This window comes from Bombina bombina, chromosome 9 (assembly GCF_027579735.1).
Source record: "Bombina bombina isolate aBomBom1 chromosome 9, aBomBom1.pri, whole genome shotgun sequence".
Classification (NCBI taxonomy): Eukaryota; Metazoa; Chordata; class Amphibia; order Anura; family Bombinatoridae; genus Bombina; species Bombina bombina.
The window spans coordinates 254,941,090-254,956,693 of NC_069507.1; the positions used below are offsets into that span (position 1 = coordinate 254,941,090).

A 15,604-nucleotide genomic window follows, 5' to 3' on the forward strand; every position below is an offset into this window, starting at 1 on the left:
GTTTAGCCCTTGGTTTGGCCCTGTCTTGAGGCAGGGCATGGCCCTTACCTCCAGTAATGTCAGCGATAATTTCTTTCAAACCGGGCCCGAATAATATCTGCCCTTTGAAAGGAATATTAAGCAATTTAGATTTAGAAGTCACATCAGCTGACCAGGATTTAAGCCACAGCGCTCTACGCGCTTGAATGGCGAATCCGGAGTTCTTAGCCGTAAGTTTGGTTAAGTGTACTACGGCATCAGAAATAAATGAATTAGCTAGCTTAAGGGCTTTAAGCTTGTTCATAATCTCATCCAATGGAGCTGTGCTAAGGGTCTCTTCCAGAGACTCAAACCAGAATGCCGCCGCAGCAGTAACAGGCGCAATGCATGCAAGGGGTTGTAATATAAAACCTTGCTGAACAAACATTTTCTTAAGGTAACCCTCTAACTTTTTATCCATTGGATCTGAAAAAGCACAGCTATCCTCCACCGGGATAGTGGTGCGCTTAGCCAGAGCAGAAACTGCTCCCTCCACCTTAGGGACCGTCTGCCATAGGTCCCGTGTGGTGGCGTCTATTGGAAACATTTTTCTAAATATAGGAGGGGGTGAAAAAGGCACACCGGGTCTATCCCACTCCTTGTTAACAATTTCTGTAAGCCTTTTAGGTATAGGAAAAACGTCAGTACACGCCGGTACCGCAAAATATTTATCCAGCCTACATACTTTCTCTGGAATTGCAACCGTGTTACAATCATTCAGAGCCGCTAAAACCTCCCCTAGTAATACACGGAGGTTCTCAAGCTTAAATTTAAAATTTGAAATGTCTGAATCCAGTTTACTTGGATCAGATCCGTCACCCACAGAATGAAGCTCTCCGTCCTCATGTTCTGCAAATTGTGACGCAGTATCAGACATGGCTCTATTATTATCAGCGCACTCTGTTCTTATTCCAGAGTGATCGCGTTTACCTCTAAATTCTGGCAATTTAGATAGTACTTCAGTCATAACATTAGCCATGTCTTGCAAAGTGATTTGTATGGGCCGCCCTGATGTACTTGGCGCCACAATATCACGCACCTCCTGAGCGGGAGGCGAAGGTACTGACACGTGAGGAGAGTTAGTCGGCATAACTTCCCCCTCGTTGTCTGGTGATATATCTTTCACATATAAAGTTTGACTTTTATTCAAAGAAACATCTATACATTGAGTGCACAAATTTCTATTGGGCTCCACATTGGCCTTTAAACATAGTGAACAAACAGCTTCATCTGTGTCAGACATGTTTAAACAGACTAGCAATAACACTAGCAAGCTTGGAAAAAAAAAAAAAACCTTTAAATAAATTTACAAGCTATATAAAAAACGCTACTGCGCCTTTAAGAAAACATAAAAATGTGACACAGTTGAATTAACGATGAACCAAATATGTTAAAACAACCAAATTTTAACAGAAAATGTATAAAGTTAGCAGAGAATTGCACCCACAAGCAAAAGGATGATTAACCCCTTAATACCCAAAACGGATAACAGTTGAAATAATAAACGTTTTTTATCACAGTCAAACACACTGTCACAGATCTGCTGTGACTGATTACCTCCCTCAAAACTAGTTTTGGAGACCCCTGGGCTCTGTAGAGACGTCCTGGATCATGGAGGAAGAAATAGGAAGACTGTGACTAAATTTTTACTGCGCAATAAAGCGCTAAAATAGGCCCCTCCCACTCATATTACAACAGTGGGGAATCTCAGTAAACTGTTTTTATTCAGAAACAAACGACAGCCATGTGGTAAAAATCATGCCCATAAAGTTTTATCACCAAGTACCTCAGAAAAAAAGATTAACATGCCAGTAAACGTTTTTAAAAATGAAAATTATGAAGTGTTATTAATAAGCCTGCTGCTAGTCGCTTTCACTGCAGTGCAGGCTCAAATATTACTTTAATATAGACAGTATTTTCTTAGTGAAATTCCATTCCCCAGAAATACCTCAGAGTATACATACATACATATCAGCCTGATACCAGTCGCTACTACTGCATTTAAGGCTGCACTTACATTACATCGGTATTAGCAGTATTTTCTCAGTCAATTCCATTCCTTAGAAAATAATTTACTGCACATACCTCCTTGCAGGTGGGCCCTGCATGCTATCCCCTGTTCTGAAGTTACCTCACTCCTCAGAATGGCCGAGAACAGCAAGTGGATCTTAGTTACGACCGCTAAGATCATAGACAAACTCAGGTAGATTCTTCTTCTAATGCTGCCTGAGAAGAAACAACACACTCCGGTGCCGTTTAAAATAACAAACTTTTGATTGAAGAAATAAAAACTAAGTTTAACACACCACAGTCCTCTCACACGTCCTATCTATTAGTTAGGTGCAAGAGAATGACTGGATATGACGTAGAGGGGAGGAGCTATATAGCAGCTCTGCTTGGGTGATCCTCTTGCACTTCCTGTTAGGGAGGAGATATAATCCCATAAGTAATGGATGACCCGTGGACTGACTACACTTAACAGGAGAAAGAACATTCTCTAATTCTAGCTATATTCTCTATATTCAAGCCCTGCAAATGAGTCAGGTATTTGCCGAGAACTGCTGGTCCCGAGTGGAAACCAACGATGACCCGGGTCGTGCGACTAGCGATGTGAATCGGGTCAGCTACAGTTTCTGCTAGGGATCAGCATTATTTAGGTCCCTTAAATATGTTTAATCATCATTTTTGCATTTAGATTCTGAATACAATAAATACACAAATGGTATCACCCTAATATAATTAAAGGGAAATAAAATACCTTGTAACTACAAGACTTTTGTGTGGTTAATTAATTAATATATGTGGTTATATTAATATAAGTCAAGTGTCAGAATTTTATTAACGCAGCTAGACACGTGCATGAGCCTTCGCCTATCTCAGTATGTTTTTATGGAAAGGAGTTATGTAACAAAGAAGAAGAAAAGAAAGAGATCAGTTTGATATTAGAAGTAAATTGGAAAGTTTTTAAAATTTGATTTAAGACAAAAATCTTAGCTACCAAAAAAAAAAAATATATATTACCAGCAGATGAACACATTTCTGCAAATCTTTACCACTTAAAATTTCAGTAAATTCGAAATTAAACTTTCATGATTTGGACAGAACATACAATTTTATACAACTTTCCAATTTACTTTTATTGTCAAATTGGCTTCATTCTATCGGTATCCTTCATTGAAAGCATATCTAGGTAGGCTAAGAAGTAGCAAAGCAATAGCTGAACGAATCTAGTGAGCCAGAGGCAAGAGGCATATGAATTGCTGCTCCTCAGTCTACCTAAGTATGCTCTTCAACAAAGGATACCAATAGAAGGAAGCTAATTTGATAATAGAAGTAAATTAGAACATTTTTTAAAATTGAATGTTCTCCCTGAATCATGAAAGTTTAACTTTGACTTTAAAAACTCTAAAACAAGAACTGCATTTGTAACTGAATAGAAGAACGTGCACAGTATCATTATTTCAGTGAGAAACCCATTTGACTGTTTAGCAAACTCATTAGAATGAAGCTCATAATGACCCGGCTAAAATACAAAGACAAAAATATATTATGCTACAACAAAAATAAATATTTCAGCATATAATTTGCAAAAAGAGCGGTTTTCTCAATATTAACATTCAAACCATCTGCATTTCCTACTTATCAGCCCGTATTGCACTGAGGGCATTAAGCTGAGATACAGAGGAAAAAAATGAAATTTCATTTCAAAGCAACAGGTTAATGGCTTTCTGCACAATAAAAATACCTGCCGCTGCCAAGGCAAGATGGATTTTAATACAAAAACTTTCCAAATTCAGCTGTGTAATTAGATGTGGGATGACACTAAAATGTCAGGAAGAATAAAAGATTGAATTGAAGAAACAAAACAGATTGCTGGCAGAGTAAGCAGGACGCTTAGCCCACAGGTGCACAGCATAAGTGTACCCCCTTAGTACCAGGGCAAATAAACCCAGCAGCTAATAGCAAATTAATTTAATTACACAGCAGCTGCTGGTCGTTTACAAGTTACTTTAACCCTTTGCCTGCCAGTCATGTGGCGATGTGCTGAAGCCACCCCAGCAGTAAAGGGATTTGATGTGACAAAGTGGTGACATGATATACATTAGATGTTATTGACTGCTTTAGCTTAATATTTGAGAAACTTCTTGCATTTTTTTTAAATGATGAGGGGTGTTGGTGGGGAATCTTATGGAAAACATGGCCGAGGTGGCATCCCTAGTTAGCATTAAGGGAATTTTGTAATAGCGAGGGTCACTGTGAGGGATAGTCTCAGTGATATGGGTTACTTGTGACAGCTAGATATGTTTTATTTGAAGTTGAAGATGCCACAGTTAGGGTTAATTGGGGTGTGGGATATTAGGACAGAGGGATTAAGTTTATCTGCAGTGGGGGAGGATGCAGTTATGGTTAACTGTGATGGGAGATCAATGGGTGCTGTGGTTAGGGGTAAATTGCAGTGGGGGAGTCAAGTGAGCAGAAGTTAGGGTTAAACTTCAGTGGGGGGATGTCAAGTGAGCAGAAGTTAGGGTAAAACTTCAGTGGGGGATGTCAAGTGAGCAGAAGTTAGGGTTAAACTAAACGGGGGGAGTCAAGTGAGCAGAAGTTAGGGTTAAACTTCAGTGGGGGGAGTCAAGTGAGCAGAAGTTAGGGTTAAACTTCAGTGGGGGGAGTCAAGTGAGCAGAAGTTAGGGTAAAACTTCAGTTGGGGAGTCAAGTGAGCAGAAGTTAGGGTTAAACTAAACGGGGGGAGTCAAGTGAGCAGAAGTTAGGGTTAATCTTCAGTGGGGGGGAGTCAAGTGAGCAGAAGTTAGGGTTAATCTTCAGTGGGGGATGTCAAGTGAGCAGAAGTTAGGGTTAAACTAAACGGGGGGAGTCAAGTGAGCAGAAGTTAGGGTTAAACTTCAGTGGGGGGAGTCAAGTGAGCAGAAGTTAGGGTTAAACTTCAGTGGGGGGAGTCAAGTAAGCAGAAGTTAGGGTAAAACTTCAGTGGGGGAGTCAAGTGAGCAGAAGTTAGGGTAAAACTTCAGTGGGGGAGTCAAGTGAGCAGAAGTTAGGGTTAAACTAAACGGGGGGAGTCAAGTGAGCAGAAGTTAGGGTTAATCTTCAGTGGGGGGGAGTCAAGTGAGCAGAAGTTAGGGTAAAACTTCAGTGGGGGATGTCAAGTGAGCAGAAGTTAGGGTTAAACTAAACGGGGGGAGTCAAGTGAGCAGAAGTTAGGGTTAAACTTCAGTGGGGGGAGTCAAGTGAGCAGAAGTTAGGGTTAAACTTCTGTGGGGGGAGTCAAGTAAGCAGAAGTTAGGGTAAAACTTCAGTGGGGGAGTCAAGTGAGCAGAAGTTAGGGTAAAACTTCAGTGGGGGAGTCAAGTGAGCAGAAGTTAGGGTTAAACTAAACAGGGGGAGTCAAGTGAGCAGAAGTTAGGGTTAATCTTCAGTGGGGGGAGTCAAGTGAGCAGAAGTTAGGGTTAAACTTCAGTGGGGGGAGTCAAGTGAGCAGAAGTTAGGGTAAAACTTCAGTGGGGGAGTCAAGTGAGCATAATTTAGGGTTAAACTTCAGTGGAGTGAGTCAAATGAGAAGTTAGGGTTAAACTTCAGAGGGAGATCTTAGATGATTTTTACCCATGCTTTCTAAATGGAAGGCTTCTAGAAAGCCCTTTACTGACTGGTTCAGGCCATATCTATATAACTGATGTATGTAAACATGAAAAAAAACTCCAGTGCTTAGTTTAATCCCCAAAGGCACAGCTGCCTCCAGTGCTTTCCATCAACCCCAAAATGAGCCCTCCAGTAAATTATTCCCAAGTCCACTGTGGATCATTAAAGCTAATACAGGAGTGATTCATGGAAAGCAGTGAAAATCACCAGGGGCACCTGGAAATATATTACCGAAGGTAAGTGCACTTTTCAGACTTACATACTGATCCTAGTTAAAACCCTTCTCCTCACCATCTTCTCAGTGTAAAGAAGATGTACAAAAGCCGACAGTGATTCCCAGTCCTTTATGATCGCGTAACAGCAACACAAATCTATTTCATGGAGTTTCTACCTTTTTTAGTGAAGCTATAGTCGTCTGGTCCTCTTGGGAAAGTTTAAGGGCTGTGGCCACTTTAGCTGAGTTCGCCACAATCTCTGAATTCAGCTCCCTGCATTTTGCCATCAAGCGCTTTTCGTTTTCATACGATTTTTTAAGGACGCTGTGAAGCTTCTCATACTCCACTCTGAACTTCTCCAGGCTCTTATCCCCCGTGAGCTCTCTGAGGACTTCCTGGAAATCTTTTTCCAAAGCTTCAAAAGCATTTTCTTCGATCACTGTTTTATCTATCTTTTCCTGAAAAAATAAAGAATAAGAAATGTGGATAATATAATAAACCTTTAGCTGCGTTACAGCAAGCAAATACCTCAATGAACTAAATTCTGTAGATAGATAGATAAATAGATAGATATATTATAGATAGATGAATAATAGATAGATAGATAGATAGATAGATAGATAGATATATTATAGATAGATGAATAATAGATGGATAGATAGATGCTAATAGATGGATAGATAGATGCTAATAGATGGATAGATAGATAGATAGATAGATATATTATAGATAGAGGGATAATAGATAAATAGATAGTTAGATAGATAGATAGATAGATAGATAGATAGATAGATAGATAGATAGATAGACAGACAGATAAATGATAAATAGATGTTAATTTGAAAAAACAAGATTAAATTTATCTAAACTAATTTGCATAAAACCATCATTTTTACATTTAAATAGCCCTCTTTCATTGTTATTTTTATTGTAAATGTGGATGTCTCTGTCTAGTAAAGTTATTACTGTTTTCTAGGTGCATATGCACATATGCTGGGAGGACCCGTGGCCAGTATTCATTCACTGCATCTTCTCAGAGAGTCAGCAGCGGCTTGTATGACACAAATTAAGTTTTCACTGACACAAAACACCCTCTGAGCAAGCGTGGTGCTGAATGCTAGTGCACGAGCATTCACAGCACACAGTATGGGCATATGCCGCAGAAAAACAGCAATAACTTTTACTAAAAGCATTTTTGCTAATAGAAGTATATTTCAAAAATGTTTTTATTTAAAAACAAAATTTATGCTTACCTAATAAATGTCTTTCTCTTGTGGTGTATCCAGTCCACGGGTTCATCCATTACTTGTGGGATATTCTCTTTCCCAACAGGAAGTTGCAAGAGGACACCCACAGCAGAGCTGTCTGTATAGCTCCTCCCCTAACCCCCACCTCCATTCATTCGACCGAAGACAAGTAAGAAAACGGAGAAACTATAGGGTGCAGTGGTGACTGTAGTTTAAAAAATAAAAACACCTGCCTTAAAGTGACAGGGCGGGCCGTGGACTGGATACACCACAAGAGAAAGAAATTTATCAGGTAAGCATAAATTTTGTTTTCTCTTGTAAGGTGTATCCAGTCCACGGGTTCATCCATTACTTGTGGGATACCAATACCAAAGCTTTAGGACACGGATGAAGGGAGGGACAAGGCAGGCACTTAAACGGAAGGCACCACTGCCTGTAAGACTTTTCTCCCAAAAATAGCCTCCGAGGACAAATTTGTAGAATTTAGAAAAAGTATGAAGCGAAGACCAAGTCGCCGACTTACAAATCTGTTCAACAGAGGCCTCATGTTTAAAAGCCCATGTGGAAGCTACTGCTCTAGTGGAATGAGCTATAATTCTTTCAGGAGGCTGCTGGCCAGCAGTCTCATAAGCTAAGCGTATTATACTTCTTAGCCAAAAAGAAAGAGAAGTTACCGAAGCCTTTTGGCCTCTCCTCTTTCCAGAGTAGACAACAAACAATGCAGATGTTTGCCGAAAATCCTTAGTAGCTTGCAAATAAAACTTTAAAGCACGAACCACGTCAAGATTGTGTAACAGACGTTCCTTCTTTGAAGAAGGATTAGGACACAGTGACGGAACAACAATTTCCTGATTGATATTCCTATTAGATACTACCTTAGGAAGAAACCCAGGTTTGGTACGTAAAACTACCTTATCTGCATGGAAGATCAGATAAGGGGAATCACACTGCAAGGCAGATAACTCTGAAACTCTTTGAGCCGAAGAGATAGCTACTAAAAACGGAACCCCTTAAAGAACTTTAAGAACTAAGTTTAAACTCCATGGCGGAGCAACAGGTTTAAACACAGGCCTGATTCTAACCAAAGCCTGACAAAACGCCTGAACGTCTGGAACATCAGCCAGCGCTTGTGCAAAAGAATAGACAGAGCAGAAATCTGTCCCTTTAAGGAACTAGCCGATAATCCCTTTTCCAATCCTTCTTGGAGAAAAGATAGTATCCTAGGAATCCTGACCTTACTCCACGAGTAAACCTTGGATTCACACCAATGAAGATATTTACACCATATCTTATGATAGATTTTCCTGGTGACAGGCTTTCGAGCCTGAATCAAGGTATCAATGACCGACTCGGAGAAACCACGTTTTGATCAAATCAAGCGTTCAATCTCCAAGCAGTCAGACGCAGAGAAATTAGATTTGGATGTTTGAATGGACCTTGGAGTAGAAGGTCCTGCCTCAGCGGCAGAGTCCATGGTGGAGAGGATGACATGTCCACCAGATCCACATACCAAGTCCTGCGTGGCCACGCAGGCGCTATCAAAATCACCAAAGCTCTCTCCTGCTTGATCTTGGCAATCAGACGAGGGAGGAGAGGAAACGGTGGAAACACATAAGCAAGGCTGAAGGACCAGGGCACTGCTAGAGCATCTATTAGCGCTGCCTGGGGATCCCTTGACCTGGACCCATAACAAGGAAGCTTGGCATTCTAACGAGACACCATCAGATCCAGTTCTGGTTTGCCCCATAGTTGAATCAGCTGGGCAAATACATCCAGATGGAGCTCCCACTCCCCCGGATGAAAAGTCTGCCGACTTAGAAAATCCGCCTCACAGTTCTCTACTCCTGGGATATGGATAGCTGAGAGATGGCAAGAGTGAACCTCTGCCCATAGAATTATCTTGGAAACCTCGTTCATTGCCAGGGGACTCCTTGTTCCCCCCTGATGGTTGATTTAGGCTACAGTCGTGATATTGTCCGACTGAAATCTGATTAACTTGGCCGCAGCTAGTTGAGGCCAAGCCTGAAGAGCATTGAATATCGCTCTTAGTTCCAGAATGTTTATCAGAAGGAGGGCTTCCTCCTGAGTCCACAAACTCTGAGCCTTCAGGGAGTTCCAGACTGCGCCCCAGCCCAGAAGGCTGGCATCTGTCGTCACTATAGTCCACTCTGGCCTGCGGAAACTCATTCCCCTGTGTTACGGTTACCCTTCGTCTCGCTGAGAGATGGACCGCTTAGTAGCCTGGATCCCTATTGCTAAGGAGGGGAGAAGCTGCTTTCCATAGTATTCTATATGAGTCTCGCAAATATAGAATAATCTCCCTTAGCTGCAGTACAGCTAGGATACCCTTCTGCCCACAAGAACGAGTCAACGCTGCGATTGAGGGTCAAACAAGAACTCAGGACTGGGATGCCCAGCCTGCTTTTTATTAAGGTTACATGCACACAGGGCACTCCCAGGGGAGAGGGGGGGAAGCACAAAGGAACATCTGCACTAGTCCCACTGGGTCTCGATCCCAGGACCTTCTGCGTGTTAAGCAGACGTGATAACCACTACACTATGGGACTTTGCTGGTTCAGGCATTGCTGCTGGGAAATAAGCTCTTCACAACAAAATAATTAATGCTTCTGTAACAGTGCTCCCTTTCTGTGGAACACTCTGGCAGACACTGTCTGACCCCTTTTCGGGGCAGACTAAGGCTGTCCAGACCGCTGGTTATGTGGGGCTGAGGTCGGTTTGTCTGGACAACCCGTCGGCGTTGCCATTCTGTTTCCCAGGTCTGTAAGTAATGGTGAAATTGAAGGGTTGCAACGATAAGCTCCAACGTAAAAGCCTGCCGTTATCTCCAGAGACCCGGTTCAGCCACACCAACGGGTTATGGTCGGTGACCAGAGTGAACTCCTGACCATATAAATAGGGAGTCAATTTCTTTAATGCCCACACCAAAGCCAAACACTCCTTTTCGACCGCTGCATAGCTGACTTCGCGGGGCAGGAGCTTCCGGCTGATGTAGGCAACTGGATGCTCCCCTCCATCTTCGCCTACTTGGCTGAGGACGGCTCCCAGCCCGAACATGGAAGCATCTGTATGGACGATAAAACGTTTGTTAAGGGCTGGGGCCGCCAAGACAGGAGCGTTAATTAGAGCATTTTTGAGAGCCTGGAAAGCCGTTTCACAGTGGGGAGACCACAGGACCTGTCGAGGTAAGTTCTTCTTGGTCAAGTCAGTCAGGGGTTTGGCAAGTGTGCTGTAGTCTGGTACGAACCGTCTATAGTACCCTGCCGTGCCCAGGAAGGCTAGGACCTGAGTCTTAGTGATGGGGGTGGGCCAATTGGCGACAGCTTCTATTTTGGCCGGCTCTGGTCGCTGCTTTCCACACCCCACCCGGTGACCCAGGTACTGTACCTCGGCCATCCCAAAGTGGCATTTCTCTGGCTTCAGAGTCAGGCCAGCAGCCCGGATCTGATCCAGAACCATTCCCACATGAGCTAAGTGGTCCTCCCAGGACTCACTGTGGATCGCTATGTCGTCCAGGTAGGCGCAAGCAAAACTCTGGAAGCCATCCAGGAGCCTATCCACCAAGCGCTGGAATGTAGCTGGGGCATTCTTCATCCCAAACGGCATTACCCGAAACTGATATAAGCCGAATGGGGTGACGAATGCCGACTTGGGGATAGCCTCCGGGGCCAGGGGAATCTGCCAGTAACCTTTGCAGAGGTCAATAGTGGTCAGGTAATTTCCCCTGGCTATACGATCGAGTAGCTCGTCTACCCTGGGCATAGGGTAAGCGTCCGTCACGGTATTTTCATTGAGCCTCCGATAGTCTACGCAGAACCGGGTGGTCCCATCTTTCTTGGGCACCAAGACAACTGGGGAGGCCCAGGGACTATCGGAGGGCTCAATTACCCTGAGCTGGAGCATCTCATCGATCTCCTTCTTCATTCCTGTCCTAACTGTTTCAGGGATTCGGTACGGAGCCTGGCGCAAGGGAGCTTGTCCCGGAGTATCTACCTGGTGGGTGGTTAAAGTAGTGTACCCTGGCTTCGGGGAGAAGGTGAGGTGTTTGGACTGGAGGAGTTGGTTGAGCTGCTCCCTTTCAGTGGGGCTAAGTCGGTCCCCTATCTGAACCTGCGCCACTATACCTGTGGGGAGGCTCTTTTCTAATAGGTCTGGAATGGGTAAACTGTCGGGGTCTTCCTGAGGGGAACAACATACGGCCGTCACGTTCTCTGGTCGCTCAAAATATTCCTTGAGCATGTTTACATGGAATGTCTTTCTAAGATTGTTGTCGTGGCAGCTAGCTATCACATAAGTGGTGTCTCCCCTTTTCTCTACGATCTGGTAGGGACCCTGCCAGGACGCCTGCAATTTGTCTGTCTTCACCGGCTTAAGTACTAACACCTTTTGTCCTATGGTGAAGATTCTCTTTCGGGCCCCCCGATCGTACCATACTTTCTGTCTTCTCTGGGCCAACTGGAGATTAGCCCGCACGGATTTGGCTAATTGCTCCATTCGGTCCCTGAGTTCCAGCACGTATGGCACAATTGGGACACCGTCAGCCTCCATCTCTCCCTCCCAGTGCTCCCGGATCAGGTTTAGGGGTCCCCGTACCTTTCTTCCGTAGAGCAACTCGAAGGGAGAGAACCCTGTCGTTTCCTGGGGCACCTCCCGATAAGCAAATAGGAGGTGCGGCAGGAAGCGTTCCCAGTCTCGGTATTCCTGAGTGAACGTCTTGAGCATTTGCTTGAGGGTCCCATTGAACCTCTCACACAGCCCATTCGTCTGGGGGTGGTATGGGGAGCTCAGGAGGGACTTAATTTTGCAAACCTGCCAGAGTTGTTGGGTCAATTCAGCCGTAAATTGGGTGCCTCGGTCGGATAGGATTTCTTTTGGAAATCCTACCCGGGAGAACACCTGTACTAGTGCATTCGCTACCGTATCCGCTTGTATGTTGGATAGGGCGACAGCCTCTGGGTACCTGGTAGCGTAGTCCACTACGGTAAGAATGTATCGCTTACCGGAGGGACTAGGGGTAGCCAGTGGTCCCACTAGGTCAATAGCAACCCGGCTGAAGGGTTCCTCTACAATGGGCATATTTACTAGCTGGGCTTTAGGGTGATCGCCTCGCCTTCCTACTCGTTGACACACATCGCAGGTGTTACAGTAAGTTCTAACGTCAGCGTGCACCCCTGGCCAAAAGAACGTGTGAGTAATGCGGTGTAGGGTACGGGTAACGGCTAGGTGGCCTGCTAAGGGGATGTCGTGGCCTATTTTGAGGATTTCTTGACGGTATTTGTGGGGCACTACCAGCTGTCGCCTACGCTGTCCCCTTTTCTCTGTCCAGCGGTATAGTTTCCCTTTTTCCCATAAGAATGTTTCGTTATCTGCCCCGCCCCCTCCGGTCTCTGCTCGTTCCCGGTACTTTTGTAAGGTCGGGTCAGTCTTAGACTCTGCCTCGAAAGCATCTGGGGTGTCCCAGGGTATGGGGCCTAACCTGTCAGGCAAGGTCGGGGTAGGTCTTACCTGTGTCTCCCGCACTGGTGAGAGCTCTCGCTCCGTCCGGGCTTGGGCCCGTGTAGTCACTGGGTCCGCCTCGTTGTTGCATACTGGAGCATAGGCAGAAGTCATGGGGCCCAAATCGTTGCCCAGTAGTACTTCGGCAGGTAAATTATCCATTAGGCCCACGTTCACAGCCCCCTTTCCCGCTCCCCAATCAAGATGCACTTTAGCTGTTGGAATTTTGTACACATCCCCCCCCGCCACTCTAACGGCCACAGTCTGTCCGGATCGCTTGTGCTCTGGCACCAAATGACTCTGTACCAGCGTGATAGTAGCCCCTGTGTCTCGCAATCCCTCGGTAGATCGCCCCTCGAGCCATACCCTCTGCCGATGGTGCTGGCGGTTATCTGAGGCAGCATATACAGGGTCTGCCTCGTGAAGCGGCCCCACATATCCCTCCATAGGGGCCTCTTGGTTAACACAGAGGGCCCGGGCCGGACGATAGGACCCAGAGGGGTAATTGTAATTCCTGGGTGTCTGGTGCGTATTAAGGGGGCAGCTAGCCATGAAATGCCCTCGTTGCTTGCATCGGTGGCAAGTCGGTCTGGGACGCTCAGAGCTGTTATTGGGTGGTCCTGAGTGTCGGACGGGCCCTGTGGGCACCGGGGCTCGGAATTCAGCACGAGGGGGTGCACGGTAAACCTCTCTGGGTTCGACCCGTGCTGGAGCTCGGTAGTTCATGGGTTCGTGAAGACGGGAGTCATAATGTTCATCGGCCAATTTGGCTGCTTCTTCTAAGGTAGAAGGCCGCCTGTCTCGCAGCCATTCCTTCCCTTGCTGTTCCATGCCATTATAAAAATGTTCTAAGAGAAACAATTGTAAAATTTCCTCCCCAGTCACCGCTTTACTTCCGCTCAGCCAGTGATTTGCCGCTCTCCGCATTCGGTGCGCCCATTCCATATGGGTATCGTTAGGCTTCTTTTCCGTGCCCCGAAACTGTCGGCGATACGTGTCCGGAGTTACAGCGTACCGTCGCAACAGTGTCTCCTTAACTAGCTCATACTGTGTCACTTCCTCAGCACCCAGAGTACGAAAGGCTTCCAGGGCTCGCCCGGATAGTTTCCCAGACAATATCGTGGGCCACTCTCTGTTGGGAATCTGGTGCAGGGCACATTGCCTTTCGAAGTCCGCCAAATATTCATCAATCCCTGTCTCGCTCTCTAGGAAGGGTCGAAATGCTGCATAGGGTATCTTGGGCCTCCCAGCATTTTCGACAGGGATGATTACCTGCGGGGCTTCAGCATTGCGGTGTGCGTTCGCTAGGTTGAGTTCATGGGCTCGAGTCTCTCGTATATCCTCGTCCGCCTCCGCCATCAACTGCTGTACCAATTCCATGGAGGGGTTCGGCCCGTATAATGAGAGCCTTTCCCGAACAATCCTGGTTTTTTCGTCACTAATCGTGGTCGGTGTTTCCGCCATTATGAAGCTCTGATCCAGTTCGGTCAATTCTGCGATCAGCTCTCTCCTCGGCCGGTTGCTGGCGTACCCCCCTCTGCTTTCAAGTAAATCCTTTAGGGTTGTACGCTTCAATTTTTCGTAAGCGCTCTCCATCCGTTCTGTACCTCTCCTAGGAAATCCAGGAAAATCCCGCCGCTGCCGCCAAATGTTACGGTTACCCTTCGTCTCGCTGAGAGATGGACCGCTTAGTAGCCTGGATCCCTATTGCTAAAGAGGGGAGAAGCTGCTTTCCATAGTATTCTATATGAGTCTCGCAAATATAGAATAATCTCCCTTAGCTGCAGTACAGCTAGGATACCCTTCTGCCCACAAGAACGAGTCAACGCTGCGATTGAGGGTCAAACAAGAACTCAGGACTGGGATGCCCAGCCTGCTTTTTATTAAGGTTACATGCACACAGGGCACTCCCAGGGGAGAGGGGGGGAAGCACAAAGGAACATCTGCACTAGTCCCACTGGGTCTCGATCCCAGGACCTTCTGCGTGTTAAGCAGACGTGATAACCACTACACTATGGGACTTTGCTGGTTCAGGCATTGCTGCTGGGAAATAAGCTCTTCACAACAAAATAATTAATGCTTCTGTAACACCCTGGACAGATGGACCCGAGATAACCACCAGAGAAGAGAATCCCTGGTCTCTTGATCCAGATTTAACCGAGGAGACAAATCTGTGTAGTCCCCATTCCACTGGTTGAGCATGCAAAGTTGCAGTGGTCTGAGATGTAGGCAGGCAAACGGAACTATGTCCATTGCCGCTACCATTAGGCCGATCATTTTCATACACTGAGCCACTGACGACCGAGAAGTGGAATGAAGAGCACTGTAGGAAGTTAGAAGCTTTGATATCCTGACTTCTGTCAGTAAAATTTTCATTTCTACCGAATCTATCAGAGTTCCTAGGAAGGAAACTCTTGTGAGAGGAGAGAGAGAACTCTTTTCTATGTTCACTTTCCACCCGTGAGACCTCAGAAAGGCCAGAACAATGTCCGTATGGGACTTGGCAATTTGAAAAGTCGACGCCTGAATCAGAATGTCGTCTAGGTAAGGGGCTACCGCCATGCCCCGCGGCCTTAGAACCGCCAGAAGGGACCCTAGAACCTTCGTAAAGATTCTTGGAGCCGTGGCTAACCCGAAGGGAAGAGCCATAAACTGGTAATGCCTGTCTAGGAAGGCAAACCTGAGGAACTGATGATGATCTCTGTGAATCGGAATGTGGAGATAAGCAAATTTTAAAGCCACAGTAGTCATATATTGACCCTCCTGTATCATAGGGAGGATGGTTCGGATTGTCTCCATCTTGAAGGATGGGACCCTGAGAAATTTGTTTAGGATCTCCCTCTTTTTTGGGAACTATAAACAGGTTTGAATAGAAACCCAGCCCCTGTTGCTCTCTTGGAACTGGATGGATCACTCCCATAACCAGTAGGTCTTGAACGCAACGTAAGAATGCCTCTC

The 15,604-nt window shown here is 45.6% G+C and overlaps 1 protein-coding gene and 2 non-coding genes across 3 annotated transcripts in view; all 3 read right to left on the minus strand.

The window, feature by feature from the left end:
- The window catches only part of LOC128640537 (cilia- and flagella-associated protein 58), a gene marked incomplete at its 3' end in the record, with an annotated part of 133,285 nt that overhangs the window by 90,432 nt on the left and 27,249 nt on the right, over positions 1-15,604 (minus strand). The window contains 1 exon segment of the mRNA XM_053693009.1: positions 6,062-6,343. Within this exon segment, the coding sequence (XP_053548984.1) occupies positions 6,062-6,343 (282 nt within the window).
- TRNAV-AAC (transfer RNA valine (anticodon AAC)) lies at positions 9,627-9,699 on the minus strand. The gene has a single exon. It is a non-coding gene; the product is annotated as a tRNA-Val (tRNA).
- On the minus strand, positions 14,596-14,668 carry TRNAV-AAC (transfer RNA valine (anticodon AAC)). The gene has a single exon. It is a non-coding gene; the product is annotated as a tRNA-Val (tRNA).